This window comes from Falco peregrinus, chromosome 6 (assembly GCF_023634155.1).
Source record: "Falco peregrinus isolate bFalPer1 chromosome 6, bFalPer1.pri, whole genome shotgun sequence".
NCBI classification, from domain to species: Eukaryota; Metazoa; Chordata; class Aves; order Falconiformes; family Falconidae; genus Falco; species Falco peregrinus.
Genome location: NC_073726.1, coordinates 61,852,881 through 61,872,036, shown reverse-complemented (window position 1 = coordinate 61,872,036; position 19,156 = coordinate 61,852,881). Strand labels below are relative to the sequence as shown.

The window sequence follows — 19,156 nt, the reverse complement described above, 5'->3', positions numbered from 1 at the left end:
CATGCCGCAGCTCAGGGGTGCCAACATTTACTGGGTTGTTTAAACATAGTTCAGAGTTTTGTTGGGCAGATAAGAAGAATAACTTGGGTGTACAGTAAAACAAAGATATAGCTGTTTGTGCCAAACATTCAGTTTATGGCAATACTTCATAGGAATTATTCCCCATAACAACTGAACTGTCATATCCTACAACTACATCCCAGGCAACCTCCCAGCTGAGCTCACTACGGCTGCTGTCTGATGTTTTCTACATACAAACACCCAGAACTACCCAGATGTTCTCTATGTAAAACATTTGGTTTGAAACACGCAGCACTTCTTTCCAAAAAGCCATTACATTTGTTTAATGGACTCACACAGTTCAACTAAAATATCCTGGAGCAGACATTTGACTGCAACTCTACTCTATAAGCCCCATCTGTAAAAAGAAAAAAAAGAAAGAAAAAGTAAATTAGAATGCTTTACATGATTTATGCTGTCTTTATGATCAGCCAGTTCATAAAATACAAGCTCTGCTCTACAGACAATAACACAAATCACTTTCAAGTGTATTGTTTAGTCCTTGCCTGTGCTAAACAAATATTTCAATTGAAACAAAGGGCCGAGCTCTACTCTATGGTTTACAACAGTGTTAATGTAACTGAGAGCAGCATTTTACCCACGGACATCACAGGGGATGCGATTTTTTTGTTTTATGCTCAGAGTGAGTGAGTAATGACATCCAATAATGATAACCAGTAACATTCACGGCTGCAGAGTTTTCCTTTCATCCAAGAAAGGCTGGAAGGAGGTCAAAGTACAGCATGAAATCCTTCTCCCCAATGAATTCCTCCCATGACCCACAACGAGGCATTTCACAGGTCCCATTAGACCGCGTTTTCATCATGAAACGCCAGACAGGATGGGAGAACACATTTGTTTTACCAAAACAGAGAAGCAGGTAGAGAACTCTCAAAGTGTACACAGAAAAAAAACCCTGTTGTTGAAAAAGATGGTTAATCCCTGGCCTGAATGTACATTGCTGCATGGTCTACCCGAAGGCCTTCGTTCCTCCCAGGCTGTGGAGACAGAACAGTGATCCAGTGATGCCAAGTGGTGATCAACAGTGGTACCCCATAGTCATCCGGCTCCAAGTCACAACAGCTGGAAGGCTTTTGAAAAACTGGCACCATCCCTTCAAAGTGTGACTGCAGCCATGAAAGAGGACGTTCACTTTATGAGCGACCTTCCTGAGATGGTTTCACCCACACAAGGAAGGGCTCAGCTCAGTGCAGCGCTGGAGCCATGGTTGACCTCAGCTCTCCCCAGGGCTCCACCACAGACTTCCCTAATTAACCTCAGGGAAACCACTCATCCCCTGAGTGCCCGAAGCACAGCTGTGACAACCAGCTCCTACAGCACACGGAGCTTAAACCCACAGATCACCGCGTCATTATTTCGCCTCATTTTGGCACCCTGAATTGAATAAACATGACAAGGAGAGGAGCGTGGAGGATGCTATGTATGCCTCATGTATAGGCCCGGTTAAAAATGTGTCTTCCCAAGAGGGCAATGTGGACACCTCAGTTGTACCCCTGCACAGGTGAGCTAAGCCTGCATTGCTTCCAGCAGGTGTTTTACAGGCACCTTCACCTCACACTGGAGCACAGCTCGCATGCTCCAGGCCACATGGCATTAGAGCACACACCAGCCAGGAAGGTCACACTCTTCCCCTCGCCTCCTCCCAAAGGCCAAAGCAACAAGCCACAGCACAGCCCTGCTGACACCGCTGCGCCAGGCACCCCGGCCACCTGAGAGACAGGCTGGCCTTCGCTCCTCCCCGCCGAGCTCAGTTCCACTGGGGACGCGGTAAGGTTTGATTTGTGCAGAATGCAATGGCAAAAATATGCAAATAAATGACAGCTCCAAACACGTGCCTCAGGAACTGTTGGTTGGTTTTTTTAACAAATGCTTTGCCGCCTTCCCCTGTCAAAAAGTGCAAAAGACTTAATCTTTTTGTGTCAAGGACAAAAAACACAACAAAACACCATTTAACAAAAAGGAACATTTGTTTAGTTACCTCACAGCTCAAACAAGTCCAACCTTCATTGCTGCCTTCTGTGATCAAAAAAATATTCACACTCACTTTTAAAATAACACCTGTATCTCAAATAAAGGGAGCTATCATTCACCATCAGGCATTTCATGGAGATTAGAAATTGTAGCAGAAATGAAATGCCTTTTTACGTAAGGGAAACATGATATAGAGGCTTTAAGATCTCCATCGACAGCAGGACCCAAATCTTTCTGATCTACCCATGAAAGGCTAAAATTAGCCTCCAAACTTGGCATGGTACCTTTTAACAGAAACAACGAGATTTTTTTTAAAAACTTTTTTTTTTTTTTAAAGCTTAATATCCCTTAACTAGTGTCTTTATTCCAAGGCGGCAGTGCTGAAGCCCAAATACACTGACTCAGCTCCTCGGCACAGTGAGACATTAAGATAATTGCAAGTCCCTCAAGCTGCCAGACCTCAGAACAAAGACACTCAGCTCCTCCAGCCTCGCTGCTGAAGTTGTCCCACATGCCAGCTGCTGGGCCAGGGTAGGTGAGGAGCTCTGGGGTTACTACAGGCTGACATCCCCCATGAAGGCAAGGCAACAGGGATGGAGCAGCCTGCCAAGCACTGATGCTTCGTCGTGGAGGCAGCCAGCCCCACGCAAGGCACAGGAGACCCTCCCCTTCACCAGGTTGGCTTCCCATGGGACCCAACAGCAAAGGGCCTAAGGCGCCATACTGGAGGGGTGGCTGAGGCGAGGTGGGAAAAGCAGGCAGGGAGAAGGGAAGGCTGGGGAGGCACCCAGAAATTAACAGTTACATTGGTTGCACATTAACCTAAGCAACCTCAGTGGTCTTCTTATAAACCACAAGACTTGCATGTATTTTGTGATTTTGCGTTCACCTACAGCTGGCCAGGACCATTTTGAACATGCCAGCCATGTCAACCCATTTTCCCATAACTGCTGTATGGCTGTTTTTTTTAAATGAAAGGAACCACTCATTTAAGTATTTTGTTATTTTTCTCCATTGGTGAGAACAGCCTGAAAAAGTTCACACCTGAGCAAGACCCAGGATTTGCACCCCATTGTGGGCAAGTGGCAGCTTTAAGGACTGATGTCTTGTAAACCACCAGAGCTAGAATCAAATCGCATCTGTCTTTGGAGAGTCAGGGAACACTAACCATTTAAACTGTGCAATAGGTTAACAGACTGATTTGAGAGTTGGTCCATGGTCTTTAGTTCAAAACATAAAAAATACTGAACTCAAACAAGAGTACTAAAACAGCGCCAGAGCAAAGGACAGCTAGAAGCTTGCCCCCTCACAACATGCAGCAAAGGTTACAGGAGAGCCTCCACATCTACTGAACATCTGGCATTTTTGGTGGGGGTCCAGGATGTTTGATGGGTATGGCCAGACACCATACGCTCGCGGAGTATCTCACCCAGCCCCCTAGTGTTCAAAGGTCTAGGATCCCCTAATTGATACAACGTACTATGTTGCCTGTGAAGACACGGTGATAAATACATTCTGTTTAAAAGCAGATACTTCTCAAATCATAACTCGCAGATGCTCAAAGTCTTTCATGTGGGTAAGACAAATGAGAGCCATAGAGACTGATTTTGTAGCCAGGGAGTACAGGAAGCAACAGCAGGAGAACACTATTGAAAGCCTGGATACACTTATGGCTTTAATGAATTGGTCATCAAATATAACAACCCACATATGCAGTTTTTACCTTGCTTTGTAGTTTGCCCTGCCTTTTCCCCCTAGCTATTCCCCATATATCTAGCAAAGTGGAAATTATTTTGCCTTCAGTTTATTAAATGGACACACATGGTACTCACATCTGCTGGAAGATATTTGAGGGAAATGGTGACAAATATCATTTGCATATTTAGTCAGAGACCTTTTCATCCGAGACATTTCCTCTGAACTATCCCAAGTACGTTGATCTACCAGGGCTAATGACAAGAGTTTTTTCTATAAGGTGTCCAGTGCACACCTGGGCAATTCAGGGACAAATCCTGACTTACATACGAGGCAAGAAGAGGCAAGAAGAGACAAGACCAACATTCTTTGTAGGTTAGAGAGTCCCACACCAACACGCCCGTCACTGATGGCATGCAAACCATCAAAACCGTACACCAGAACTGGGTACTGGCATCAGCCTCCGTCCCTGCCCAGGTCAGGAGCTGATGAGGCTCTGGCCCCTCTGCACAGAAGAGTAGGCAGCTGCCGCTTCCTACCGTCCATGCTGCAAGCTCCTATCCCACCCCAAGCCTGAAGACAAACCTGCACTTCTGGCTTCAGAGCATCATTCAGCACTGCAGCAGAAAACATATGGTTTGGTTCCACTTTACGCAGGAAGAGCATACAAGACAACAAGGAGAACAACAGCATCCTGCTGAGAGGAGCACGGTTGTACAGTAAGAGAAGACGCTTTGACATCAGCATCCTGGTTTGCAAAGATAGAGGGTATGTAAGCCTTGTACAAGAGGTAGAGACCCGAGCCAGGAAGATGCCCACATCAAAGACAAGGTCAGCAGCCAATCTGCGAATCCCTGGTATGCAGACTTTGAAAACACGTCCCATATGCTCTGCACTTGGATTACCATGACTGTACACATGTCGACCTGCCAGTGTTCAAAGCTGATATACCTGGAATCAGTTTTCAACCCACATTCAGCACTCTTCCTTGACACCGTTGTGGCGGCCACCATGTGCCTCCTCCCAGTTCCTCACTCCTGCAAAGACTCTTTAGTTACTTATTTACCAGACAAAACACAGACTAACTACGATTACAGTTCTGTAAAGAATAAACAATTGCTCACAAGAACTGCACATTCCACATAGTTTTATTCAACATGTATGACCCCAAACTACAATATATATAATAATTGTCTCCACATGGCAAATCCACATTGCGGTTCTTAAAAATAATAACAATTTTTAGAACACATGCCACCAAAAAACGCAGGATATTTTAGCCATATCTAATGAAAGACTTTGTACAAGCAATTTCCATTCTGTTGTGTTCTCTAACATACGGTGCTGTGAAATCATTTGTAATAATGCTTAGGCATTTTACAGTGTTTTTAGCTGAAGGCTGCATTGTAAACATTGGCTCAAATTCTGTTGTGAATTTCACATTTAGAGAGATCACACAAAGTATGTATCAGGCCAAAACGTGCCTTGTTAATTGGCCTAACCTGCCTATATTAAGTAGTATCCCTTCAGAAAGGGATACACGGAGACACAGAGAAGTTAACCGACCTGCCCAACACTGTTACTATTGCTCAGTCCAATGGTGGGATGGGGGGTGGCAGGGGGCCAGACAGACAAGGAAGCAACAGTCTCTCGGAAACTTGTAATTTCTTCACTTGTAAGAGAGTCCAACATCACTGAAGAAGTGTCACTTGATGTCCATTCAAAGCTCAGAAAGAACATACTGTTCTTTAATTTGGTAAACGATTTGACAAGCTAACGTATTCAGATGACCCTTTACTAGCTAGTCATTAATTCAGACTTTCATACCACTGAACTATACTCCCCTGAACAAATCTGCTTCTCCAACAAGAATTCTCAGTGCAGAAAACAAGTATTTTGTACTAATGCCTTTCCTCTAATGACCTGCATGCTGTAATCAGTTATTTCTGTCTGCAGCTCTTGATGTTCAGGTCTCCTTTGGCATTTCAATTATGCAAGTGTTTATGTGAAGACACTAGTAATTTTTTACAGCCAGGTAGTAACTCCTATTGTAATAAGCCCACAGTATTCACTGTGAATTATATAAGATTAAATGCAGTGGGATTTTCTTTTTCCTTTTTTTTTTTTTTCCTTCTTTTTTTTCTTTTTTTAAACCAGTCTCAGAATGCATCTAATAATTAAGGGTGGAACAAATAACAAAATTAACAGCAAAACTATTTCCAAGCCCATATAGTCTTTCCAACTTCTATTCATTCCAGATCTAGAATTTCCATGCATGCTTTGGTACGATTTTTATAGAGGATGACCTGAGTTTCACCAACAGGCCTTCAGCACCATGAAAACATCGTCCAGATTAAGTCACATTTTAAGTCCTTGAAAGAGTTCAGTTTGCACATCTTAAATAAATAAACAAACAAGGTTTTGGCAATACATTTTGCAAGAATCCCGCTTCCACTAAGGAACCTCTGGCCCCACATAAGTGTGGCATGGCAAGAGAGGTGTACCCAGCACCCACCACAGGCTGCACAGATTCTCTAGCAGCCACCAGCTTGGAAACAGGGAGCAAGGCAGCGCTTTCTGTGCAGGTCACAGCACTGGCACACAGAAAAAAAGCAAGAGGCAGCAGTGCAAGTGAAGTACAAAAGAACCAGGAACCCAAGCTGAATGTCACACAGGGACAAAAGGCCAGGAGGCAGGAGAGACCAAGCTCTGCAGGAGGAGGCTGTCACCCATAGCACCCTGATGTTATGTACTCTACATGTCTGGAAAAAAATCAGGTATTAGGTTGTACACTCCAAACTAGCTGATGCTTCAATGATTTTGGCTTTAATCCACAAGTTTTTCTTTCTGATGTATAAAACAGGTCAGTAACACGAGCCATTGTTACTGTTATTCAAGTGTATTATCATAGCTGCGGAAGCCACATTCACGCATCAGGATCCTGCTGTGCAAATTACTGTACAAGCACTTCACATCACAGCAGTGTTGTGTAGATACTTCCACCAGTGTCTGCAACAAAGGAAGATACCTTAATAAGAGCAACAAAGAACCTCAAAAAAAAATAAAAATAAACAGCTCTGCATCAGATTTGGACATTATCCTGCAGGAGACGCACGCTGAGAGATCAGGATAAAAATCACTACTAAGTAGTGACCAGGTGCTAACTAAAGCAGACGTTCTCAGGCAAAAAATGGAAATACAACATTCATTAAATATAAGAGAAGAGAATTGCTGTGCATAATAGGGAAGAGAGAGATACCAACATTTTCAACAATGTCAGCAAAGCAGACAACAGAGTTGGGACAAACATCACACCTGGCCTTTCACTGTCCTCAGTGACCCATGAGCACACTTTTATCTTATTATTTGGAACCCTTAAAAACCACACTGCAAACAAATAAATGGTTGTGTGGCCAACAAGGCCTTAATTACTGACATGACAGAGCTGTCATTGTTGGTATTCATGTTTTGTTTTTTTCATGATATGGATAAATACAATCAGCAAAGCAAAGGTCCTCCTGTTGCTGTTTCAGGCTTTCAAAACCCCTGTGCAGTACTTCAAAAGCATCATGAAGCAGAGCTGTTTCAAAGCAAAGATTTTCACTGGAGTTGCAATTAAAAATATTTGTTGCCTTAAAGTGGGGGGGATTGGTTTGGTTGGGTTTTTTTTGGTTGGTTGGTTTGGAGGTTTTTTTGGGTTTTTGGTGGGTTGGTGTTTGTTTTTTACAAGATTTTAATTTGGAAACCAATTTCATTTGGCAACATCCTTCTACCTGCACTTCAATGCAAAAGAGATAAATAACATGCAGTACCACACATAACATGCCTGCACAAATATGCACTGCACGTCTGTTTTTCATGCTGGGCTGCAGCTTGTCATCAATTCCCAAAATAATTAACGCTCTGGAGGAACGGCTGGAGGAGAATAGTGCTTCCTCCACCTGCTGGCGAGGAGGAAGAAAAGATGCCCTGGCTCTCAGAGAGGGAAGTGAAGGCAAGAGGGGAGCTGTTGGAGCTACTCCCCACCGCCTCCCAAGTGCAACCTAAGGAGAGAAAGGGAGAAAAGCTCCCAGCTTTTGCAAACGGCAAAATCTCTCCCAAGGAAAGACGCTAACCGAAAGAAAGGGCAGATAATACGAGGTGCTTCATCAGAGGTTACAAAAAACCACCAGCAACATTAGCAAGCTCCAGGTCCAGCGGTGGCAGGGAGAGCAAACGATTCCCAGCACAGCATCTCGCAGGAGGGCACCCACAGGGAGCTGTAAACCAGACAGGGTATTGAACCCCTGGTTTAAACTCTGCTGGGAGTGCAGCCTAACAGGGTTTACCTGGTGTCTTCCATACTTTAGAGAGCTACATGCTCCTTTACTAATGCTATTTTAATTAATATTAATGCATTTTTGTATCCAGGCATTGCTTTTTGTATAATGTTATCCATCTTTTCCTGACAAGACTGAAAATGCCTATCCGTAATTTAAAGTTGCATTATAAGGAGTATTTACTCCAGCAGAGGAAGCATTTACACAAAGAACCCAGCAGCATCTACCATCTTTGTGCACCATGCATGGGATTGGCCAGAGGTGGTCAACACAGAGCTTATCTAAGGCTGACATAAGTGTTAACTGTGGATTTCTTGGCTAACAAATATTGAATAAATAACATGAACAAAAGTTCAGTTCTTTGGTTTAACATGTGCAAGATGACAAGTGGGGAAAACACCCACAGAAACGTCAACATGAGTGTTACTTCACAGACCTGCGATATCATCTCTTCATCCTTACACTTACTAACAGGTGCCTTAATTTAAAGTATCGTAAGTTACACAGTGTATACTGAGCCAGTACTAATGAAGGAAATCTTGCTGGCAAAATTAGGCACCTCATACGTCATGTAGTGGGCAATATTTTAACTGCTTCATGCAGCATGTAATACTGTCTGTAGTCACTGTGGAAACTAATACACAGATTCACAGAAGTTGTTTCCACTAACAAACTAAATGTATCATACAATCTACCCCGGAGCTTATGATCATATTCTACTGAGTTAAGAGGAAAGACAAAAGAAACTGTAACAACCTGAATAAACCTACAACTGTTAGTAAGTGCCAAATACAACTTTCATTCAAGCCAACAGAAATCCTGCTAGTGATTTCCAATGGCACAGGACGAAAGCACATCTGTACCTTGGATCGAACCATCTTCTCACCTTGGTTTTACTTTGTTAACTCGTCTGCCAATTTCTGTTTCACTCCTGAGCTCTGTATTTGTACAGATGACAACAAATCCGAAAATTGTGCTTCATATTAAAAGCCTGGCTAATCATGCAAGTATCTTTATGAAATGCTGCACAGCTAAAGAGATTCTTAACAGACAAGAGACACTGAAAGGCCAAATAGGAGAATTGCTTGGACAAGGCTACGACTAGGAACACAATGCTGCTGCCAAGGTCCAGCTTTGCAATCTCTTACCATACAGCTTCAAATACCTGCTTACCGCTGAGTAAAGAAAAAGATGATTAGGTAACGCAGTAGCAGGATAGGAAGCAAACAGACTGGACTAGAGCAACCTTGGAACTCTCGCTACCTAGCTGCCGGTTGTGAGATGATTTGCATTGGACGAGGAGCAAGAGACATGCTGGCCGCATCACTCGCTCTGTGCATCCCCTGCTGGGCACAGCAGCATCCCCTCCAACCTGCTCATCAATGCTGCAAAACCACCCACTAAAAAGAACTGAGGAGAGGAAAGGCAAGAGAAAGCAGTGAGGGGAAAAAAGTGAAGGAAAACTCTGCCCCTCTCCGATCAGTCGTCCTGTCAGTGCTCTCGTGTCACCCACAGAAAGCAATCGGTATTCACTGCCAACAGCCAGACAAGGGAACTGTCAGAAAACAAGAAGCGTTTTCCATTCACTTAGGTCTGGCTGGACTCCTGACAACGAGCTTTTATTCTGTAAGCAGACAAAATGTGGATATTCTACAAACACTCACAGATGTTAAAGTTCAAACAGACACATTACACCAGAACTCGCCAGCAGACTAGTTAATAATTATGAAGTGCCACACGCCGAGGCTTGTATTACACCAGTATAAAACTCACACCCTGGTAAGAATTTGTTTAGCTCCTACATACCAGCTGATAGAGCAAGTGTAACACTTTTATTGCATTTAAGATTGCATGGGTATTCTGATTCTTACCCTCACCACATTTCAAGATGGCATTAGCCATATAAATTCAGTTCAGACCGCATCATCTAACTGTCCTTGGCCGTGTAGCTGAAGTGCTTGACAGTTAGCAAAATATGGAAAGACCTGGTGTGTTGTTAACTTAGAGGAGATACACATCTATACTACATCCTTTCCTCTTTGAGGCCCCTTCCCAAAACCAAATCTCATTTACAACAGTCACCTTTTTTTTAAAATTCATCACATCTTTTAAAAAAAGGTGGTTTCAATGTGTTTGCTTACTTACTACATTTCGTAATGCAACTCAAAAATAATCTACTTCCAAAATCATAGTTAATATATAACACAGCTTTGGAGCTTTTGTTAGCCTGAAATTGTAAAACAGCCAAGACAGCAAACTTTAAAAAACATGGACTTGGAGTGAGCATGTGCAGAGGATGTCCATCTCTGGTTTCTCTTTAGCCAGCCTCCAAATGAGCTAAACTGAAAACGTACATGATATGACTCTACAACTTGGCTGAAACTCATTTTCACTGTCGACACAAAGATATTTAGTTGCAGAGTAAGTGTTCCTTATTAAAGCCATGGCATCTGCAATTTCATTTTCTGTTTTACAGTTGCTTCCACTTCTGGGTACGCATGGAGCTTCCAGGCAACCAAAAGGGAAAGATATATGAGACGATACCTGTAACTCACTAGGGAAAAGTCTTGCTTTCAGATGAAGTCTAGTGCAAACTCAATTAGTATACTTTACGTGAAAAGCAGCATTAAGACTTGTTTAGAAAAATATTTCTCTGGGCAATCTTTAATGCAGTGCCTGCCTCTCGTTCCCTTGCCTTCTGCGAATAGTTAGTATTCCAGGGAAGGAAAAACGACAATAACTCTGACAAATATGTACATTTCTTCAATTGCATTTCTGCACCCCGCTGGAGCGCTGTACCAATGAGGAAATGCTGAAGCTGAGTTATTGCTGGACAACCTCCTGGCTGCTTGAAGTCTCAAGCCAGCCGGCACCACTGAGCAGTGAAACGGATCGTAAAAACCAATGGGGCTGGGTTGCAGTCCCTGCCATTTTTTTAGGTGTCAGCAAAGTTCAGGTCACAAAAGTATGACTGCATCACTGCATTTTTTAACCAAAGAAGCACTATTTGCCCTCCTGACGGTACTTTGTGAGCAGCTTTGGTTAGCTGGGGGATGTGACAGGTTTTGCTAAACCGTGAATTTCCAGTGGGGAAAGAATAACTGCTCACAGTGGACCCGCATGTAAAAACAAACAAAAAACAAGAAGCCGCCCTATTTTTCCAATAATAACACATCCTTTTAAACCGCTCTGATGCGTTACCACAGCACCGCCACCACTCCCCTCCAGAAAGAAGTTTCCCTGTAGGATGTGCACTCCGAACAAAGCCTCGGAGCCAAGCGCCCGCCGGCACGGGCGGGATGCGGGCGGGATGCGGGCGGGATGCGGGCGGGATGCGGGCGGGATGCGGGCGGGATGCGGGCGGGATGCGGGCGGGATGCGGAGCCGCCAGGCCTCGCGGTCCTGCCCCGGCACCGCGCACGGCCGGGCCCCAGCGGGCCCCCGGGATGCGCCCGGCCGCCCGCCTCCTGAAGCAGGCGTTGGAAAGAAAAATGACATACACGTATATGTGTGGGTATATATATGTATATATAATATAAGGCAAAGAGAAGCCCCTCCGCCTGCCTTACCACTCTGCCAGAAAACCTCTCGATGGCCCGCTTGACTTTGCCATAGGTGCCTTTGCCCAAGGTCTCCTGCAGCTCGTAGCGATGCTTCAGGTTGTGCTTGTGGTGATGCCGCTTCACCCCCTGCTGCTTCCTCGCTGCCGTTACCTCCGGGGACGGCGCCTCCCCGAGCGGCTCCTCCATGGCCGCCGCCGCCGCTGCCGCCTCGCCGCCGCCGGCAGCCGGCCCGGAGCCGCAGGAGGAGCAGCGGGGCTGCGCGGGGCTGCTGCTGCCGCGGGCGGCCGCCTCGACGCCCTCCATGCCCGGCGGCGGCGGGCAGCGGTGTGAGCGCCCCGCCGGCCTCGCAGCCTCTGCCTCGGCCCCGCGCCCGCGCCGGCACCATGGGGCGCGGCGGGCGGGGCGGGGCGCAGCGCGGCGGGGCGGGGGGCGGCGGCGCCCCGCACTCCCCTCCCCTTCCCTCCCCTTCCCCGCCGCCCGCCCCGGCGGCCGCACAGGCGTGGGGCGGCCCCTCCGCCCCGCCCCGCCCCGGCCGGGCCGTCCCCAGCGCCGCGGGCCGGGCGGGGGCGGCCTCGCCGGGGCCGGCGCTGGCGGCGGGGAGCGCCTTTGTGCGCTGAGCCGGGGCTCCGCGGCCGCCCTGCAGGCCCGCTGGACGGTGCCTCGGCGGGAGGGCGGCCTGGCGCCGGGGCTGAGCCCCCGGCCGGCGCGGGGCCGGGCTGAGGTGAGGCCGGGCGCGGCGGGCGCACCTGCGCGGGGGCGGGCAGAGCCCCCGGTGACCTGCTCCGAAGTTGGGTCCGGAAGGTTTTCCAGAAAACGCGAAATTTTCCCCTTTCGCCAGGCGGGCGGTCCTGGAGGGTGTGCGCGTAACTAGAACCGGCAGGACACGGCGGGTGTGCCCGGCTGCTGCCGGCCTGCGGCACCGCCAGGCACCGGTTGCCCGCGGCGGGAGGTTGTTGCCCCTCAGAAAGCTCCCGGTGCGGGCCCTGCGTGGCCGTGCCAGCCTGCACCCAGGCCCGGAGCTGCGGCACCCTGCGCCTCTGCCCTCGGGATCTGTGCGATGCGGGTTAATGCATCGTGTCCATGCTTTCCTTCCGTTTAAAGGAAGGTGGTTATTTCTTTTGCAAAGACGTCTTGAAAAACCAATACGGACGTGTAAATTGTTGCCAGGGTTAAGACGAATCAGATGTTTGCTTTCGAAAAGAAGCCGTACCCGAGCCCATGGCCAGAGCCGGCAGATGGGCTCTTGTAGCAGAAATGGGAAATTTGCGTGGGGTGACAGCATTTTGCCGTGCTCTGGTGTGGCCAGTTTGCTGAACCGATGCAAAACCTTTGTGTGAGAGTCCTGGCTTGGTGTCTCCTCCCCACTGACTGTCTGTCAAGTACAGGTTGGGATTGTCTGCTCTGCAAGGTTAATGCACAGACCTTTTGAAATCCTGGGTTCAGCTTCGTGGTCACAGCGATGTCAAGGCACAGAATTGTGGGAGTCAGTAACTCCATGCCTCCGTCTTGTTCGGGGAGTGTTAACAACACAGAAGTTGCTCTGTGCGCTCGGTGATTTGACTGGCTGGCTCCTGTGCAGGCTCAAGTTTGTCAGAGGTTGCTAACTCAGGAGTGTCAAGGTGTTGGGGTGATACCCAGGCACCAGCTTTGGTGAGGACTCTCATTTGGTTCCTCTAGCTCACCAGGCCAGCGTATAAAGCTGGACTTCATCAAGGTTTCTTCCTGGGATAGTGAACACACTGAGGTTTCAGCCTCAGCCCCTCTGACTTGAAAATCACAAGTTTCTCTGTACTTACCATCTCTGCACCTTAATTCTAGGATCAGCAGAACTGTCCATCTGACTCAAGACGAGTCTGCCTAGGGCAATACCCTGTTCCTGGCAGGAGCCAGCACTATGCTGCATGGGTTGAAGAAGACAGAAAGAATCCTGCAGCGGTCAGAAGTAACACCTCCCACGTTGTGTTCTTGATCTTTGGGAGCCTGATATTAGCTTAAGCCCTGGAGCGTGAAATTAAACATCTCTTTCACAGAGTGCACCACAAACCAGCTATTCCAAAGCAGAAAGGGTAGGGGAAACCTCACTCTGTTGCTACACAAAAAAAGAATGCTTTGTCCTCCTGTAGTCCCTTCCTTTAATCGTGGAAAGGACGAAAATTCTGTGGCCTTCTCTTTGTAAGAAGTAAGAGTACGTTGGTAGCTTTCATGGTTTTGTTGTTTTACTTTAGTGCTCTGAAGTGCTAATGCATTCCCACCAGCTGGCACAGAATAAAGCAATGCCTGAATTACTTAAACATGCAGGAGAGGGAGATCTGCTACTCCGTCAGCTACTTTCAGTGCCCCCCGTTTGAAACCCACTCATGTAGCTCTTCTGAAACCGAGGGGATGCCCCAAGAAACATCCACCAGAAGGAACGAAGGGCAGACCTGCTGCAAGTAGGGATTGGCATGGTGATGGGATGGGGATGCAGCACTGAGAGGCAGGAAGGAGCTAGGAGAGGGGCCCTTGACTGCTGCAAAAAGTGAAAAATTGTCCTGGCATGTGTTCACCTCAGTGCAACTTCACTTAAATAGATTAAATCAGAAGCTCGATCTTGCTGAATGCCAAGGGTACAGCAGGCTGTCAAGATGACAGCCTCGTGGTTTTGCATGGCCAGCGCAAGCCCTAGTCCCACCAAAGATGCAGCCTGGGTCCTGCTCTGATCCCTGCCAGCTGACCGTGCACCGGACTGCATGAGCAGCTCCGAAATGGTTCAGTCCCCCCAGAGGCAGAAGGGAAGAGTGTTCAGCTGTGGTTATCTGAAAGCTCCCTTCAGGCTGGAACTCAGTATAGCTTATATCCAGGTCCTTTATACCACTTGAATAACCAAAAAGCATGAATGCCAGTGATGAAAACAGGTTTCATTATGTTATGAGCATTGTTAATATTCCCAAGAGCACTCTCTTCTAGCTGCTTAGAAGCATACATCACCAGTTCCATAGAGAAATATGTCATGAATCATTGCTATATATTGTGATTGGAGAGATATAAGGTACAATAAAATACCAGAAGCTCCAAAATGAAAAATGCGAATTTTGTAATGGAATAAGCACAAGTACTATGTAGCATTAGAAATACCACTTTTCCTTTTAAATTTCCATGCTCTTAAATGTGAAGCCAGAGGGCACTAAGCAAATTAAATACTTAAATTGAAACTGGACACAAGAAGCTTTCTGTGCTCATATGTAATAGCAATGGGAATTGAAAATAATGATAAATATAGAAGTACACATATGATTGAGTTTATCACTGACATATAGAGATACTTCCTTTTAATTTTTAGCATATTGTCAGCTTTGCAATCAGTTTTGTACTTGTCACTACAAGAATAAAAATCACTAGAGCAACTAGTACACCAGGTTCTTCACAACAGGTATAAGAATACCAAGAAGTAAAAATCACAGAGGGCAGGTGAGACAATGTTAGAACAGACATAGAAAATCTTAGTTACTGTTGTAGGCAATTTGCATCATTCTCGCTGTTCATGTCAGTGTAAAACATGCAGTGTTTAACTGTTTCTGAAATAAACATTTGGTGAGAATTTCAGCTCTCTGAGTGTATAGACACCACTAGGGAATTCTTCATTTCTGACAGTATTATTTTACATAAATGCTTTTCCTTATTCGCAAAAAGGTATTGTCCTCCCATTGAAACCAGCAGGCTTCTGCTAGCCAGCTTCAAAGGAAATAGGATTAGGCTCCAATTTGCAAAACAGTATTGGAGGATATGTTGTACCGAATCTAAACTATACAGAAAATCACAATAACAATGATAAAGCCACAGTTTCAGAAGGCTTACCTTTCTGAAGTCAGTGCGAGTTGGAAAACAATCTTGAAGGATTGTGACATGTTAGCAATACAAATTTATCATAAAACTCAGTACATTTTTAGGATTAATTCTTGCCATGGACTTTCAAAATGGCACAACTTGCTGTCTGGCACAGAGACACTCAAGATAAAGAAAACGCCGGCTTTAATAGCTCTCGGTCAAATGTTTAGGTCTCCTCTGAAAGTTTACAATACCTGTAATAAGACATAAGATTCATAGAGCTGATGTTAATTCATTCCATGTAGTTAGCTAAATAAAAAAAATAAACACTGGGTTTCAAAGATACTTACTACAAATATGTATTTTACAGACTAAGGCCAGGTACTTTCTGTTTAACAATTATACACATTGCATTTTTAACTTGGTGAGATGGTATCATTTGTACACAAACAAGACTTTTTGCTCATAAGCACTCTACAGGGCTTGTAAAGTGTTCCAACAGTGTTGTTACTACTCTTGCAAAGGTCAGCTTCCAGGGGGTTGATGGAGAGCCGGAATACCTTCTTTGTTCCCTACAGTGTAAGATAGAAGAAAGAGGAGAAATCTTGAGTACTAAAAGGGGATCCTGGATGCAGCAGACCCGTACTCTCAGATGCTAACGTGCTGATCTCTTAAGTTTCAGTCCTCTCTGCTGAGCTTTAGTCTGTATGTGGAGAAACACATAACAATAGTCTTAAAGTCAATTGAGTTATTTAGACTGCTGTGCTTGGTGATCAAGTGAAGTACAGGCAATATGCATTTGCTGGACCAAGCTGAAGTGCTCAGCATTGTCCAGTCTGCAAATCTAAAGATGGTACAACTGCAAATATTTGGAAGATGCTGGCAGGTGAAACCAGAGGACTTTCTCTCAACTGAACTTTCTCCTCTGTGTAAGTACCTGCTGAGAGAAAGCTTTTTGGTCTGATGAAGTGAAAGCATGCTAATGCGTTCCACTCAATGATAGGGATTATCCTTTATAAAGAGGCGAATGGCAGAGACAGCTGGCATCCATCTGTTTCCTGCAGCAGGTATCTGCATATTATCTACCCTGGCAGATCACATCCAATCCTTGAAATTGCATGCTTTATGAAAATTAGAGGAGTCGCACAAGGTCAGGATTAAACCTATAATGCTGATTTTCTCTGTAGTGAGCTGTATAAAAAACTTTACCTTGACAAGTAGTGGTCTTTTGAGGTGTGCCTTGTTTGCATCTCACTGATGCCAGTTCACTCCTAAAACAATACTTCAACTAAGTAATGAATACCCACACCCTGGATCTGGATTCTAACAGGTTATAACTTCCATCTAAATTCATGTACCTCCTCTTGTTGTTTGGTTGCCTCTAGACCTTCTGAGATGTCCATGAAATAGGAAATACAGAGACTTAGGTGGAGTTAAGCCCTCTTGAATCTGGATCCTGGACCTATCACAGAGCTTTATGGACAATGTAGAAACTGAGGAAATCTTATAAGCCTGTCAGGAGACAACTCTGCCATTTAGGCTGGGGTTCTTTGTAAGAGTATAAGACTTTCAGTAGGAGAGGAGAGTTATGTCCATAAAAACATCTTTTAAAATTCCATTTCCAAGCCTCAAGTCTTTGCTTCAGTGGCTTTCACTGAGAATTTAGGCAATGAATGTATTATCATTTTTGCTGGTAATACTTGTTATTTCTTCTACTGCTTGCTATGTTTTGTTGGAATATCCATACCACAGAGAATACCAATTACCTGCTGAATTTACATCTCCAGATCTGAAAACTCATGTACTTATTTGCATGTGCATGTGTGTGCCTGTATGCTTGTGTCACATGATTTTATCCATGTAAAATCCAAGTTTCTACACCCAACAATTCTGCATGATACATGAACTCCTCACCACTGCTGCTAAACTGGAGCACTCACCACCACTGAGAAGTAAGGAGAAACAACCCAAACCACACAGTAGAAAAAAACGAAATGTGGGGGCTGAGCCTTAGGTTCTCTTCTGTTGCAGGGTTTCCAGAAGGACTGGGCACACACAATTCCTTCTTTTTCTGTTTCTTTCCTATTTCTTGCTCAGCTTAGATATTCTTTCAGTAAAATTCTGTGATGCTATGTTTACTTTGTTGTGTACATATTTTTTTTATTAAATAAATGAGCCATACAATCCAAATTACCAGCCCCTCTCCCTTCTCCTGCACATTAATCCTTTTGGGATTACAGTCCACGTACGTCAGCAAGCTGTATCATCATGAGCAGGGAGCTGCAGCGGGCCACAGTCGTTGGATTGCACATCTCACCAGTGCAAACCGCAAAAAAGAAGTGAAAAAAGTAGTAAGTTGTTCAGCAGTGTGCTCCCCTCCTCTCATCACTTCCCTTCTTTGCCTTTGGCTCCCTCCCTTCCACTGCCTGTTTTTTTGCCCTTGTTTTGAAAGACGGACTGGCTGCATCACTTTCAACCATCAGCACTTGAGGCCACATGTAGGCAGCCGGATCCCTGCCCAGCCCATTTTGCCCACTGTTGGCTCCCACACGTGGAACAACCGCTCTTAGCAAATCTTATACACACACAGTTTCTCCAAAGCATCATCAAGAGCAGTCGCCCCCCCGGCCACCATTTCGTGATGCTTCCAGCCCCTACTCCCCCAGCACAACAGCGCACACAAACAGGGTGTTTTAACTTTGTTTTTCGGCACTGCAACCCCAAGACCTTTGCTGGTAAACACGGGCAAACGTCGGCGGTGGCTGTGGGTTGTGGCGGAAAAGGGTGGAGCTGTGCGGCCACCAGTTGGGTTGGGGCCAGGAGGCAGCCAGAGCAGAGAAGAAGGAAGCGAAATGCAACCGAGATGCTGATGGGGGCATCCTGCTGGGGCTGCCAGCCCACGCTGGGGAGCTGCTTTGCGCTGCAGGGGCCTTCACTCAAGAGATGTTTCTATGGGAACATAATGGGGAAGCCTGAACTTTTGCCATTGTGACTCCTTCATCCTGCATGACTCATGGATGAGATGGGGCAGATACATCCTCCAGGACTCTAGGATTTCCTGCCCAGTCTGGTCAAATGGAGATATCACAGCCACTGGGTACATCCTACAAGGAGCGGTGGTTTAGCCTCAGTTGTGGCTTTTGTGTGGCATTCGTTGCGCTGATGCATGCAATGAAGAAAACCAAAACTATGTTTTGCACAAGATGTTTGTTTTGACATTGAGGTCTGTGGATCTGTGTCTAGATTATATCACTCTTTTCACACAGCTATTGGATGCATAACCAGTTTTCTTGGAAATACAAGCGTAAGGTTACTCCAATAATACAGGGAGTAAAAAAGACATATTTTTTTCTTAAATATATATATGTATTTTAGAGTGGGAAAAGGTTAAGCACAAGACCTTATGCTAAAACTCACACCGCATGTGGCATCAATGAGTTACTGGACACTCATGCACTTATCTGAACCAGCCTATCCCTAAGACCATCACTGACTGGCAGATATCTGGGTTGTCAGCAAATCCTGCCTAGTTACTGAAAACGGACCCCACAACACTTAGAACTTACTATCTACCACATTATGGTACATATACAAGGTGCCTCATCAGAAAGAGCAGCACTCATTACATTCAACTGATGACACACATTACTTCCCTGGGTATGACCCTGAGCCTGGCTTGGCAGTGTGGGTATGCCGTTCAAGCCTAGAGGAGAAAAGGGCTCT

The 19,156-nt window shown here is 45.7% G+C and overlaps 1 protein-coding gene across 2 annotated transcripts in view; it reads right to left on the bottom strand.

Moving 5' to 3' along the window:
- Window positions 1–12,050, bottom strand: part of NUAK1 (NUAK family kinase 1) — a 49,548-nt gene extending 37,498 nt beyond the window's left edge. The window contains exon 1 of one of the 2 annotated variants that reach the window (XM_055807794.1): window positions 11,636–12,050. In XM_055807794.1, the coding sequence (XP_055663769.1) occupies window positions 11,636–12,014 (379 nt within the window). In that variant the 5' untranslated portion in view covers window positions 12,015–12,050. The remainder of the gene's footprint in view (window positions 1–11,635) is intronic. The other variant, XM_055807792.1, reaches the window with a different exon arrangement.
- Window positions 12,051–19,156: the final 7,106 nt, after the last annotated feature.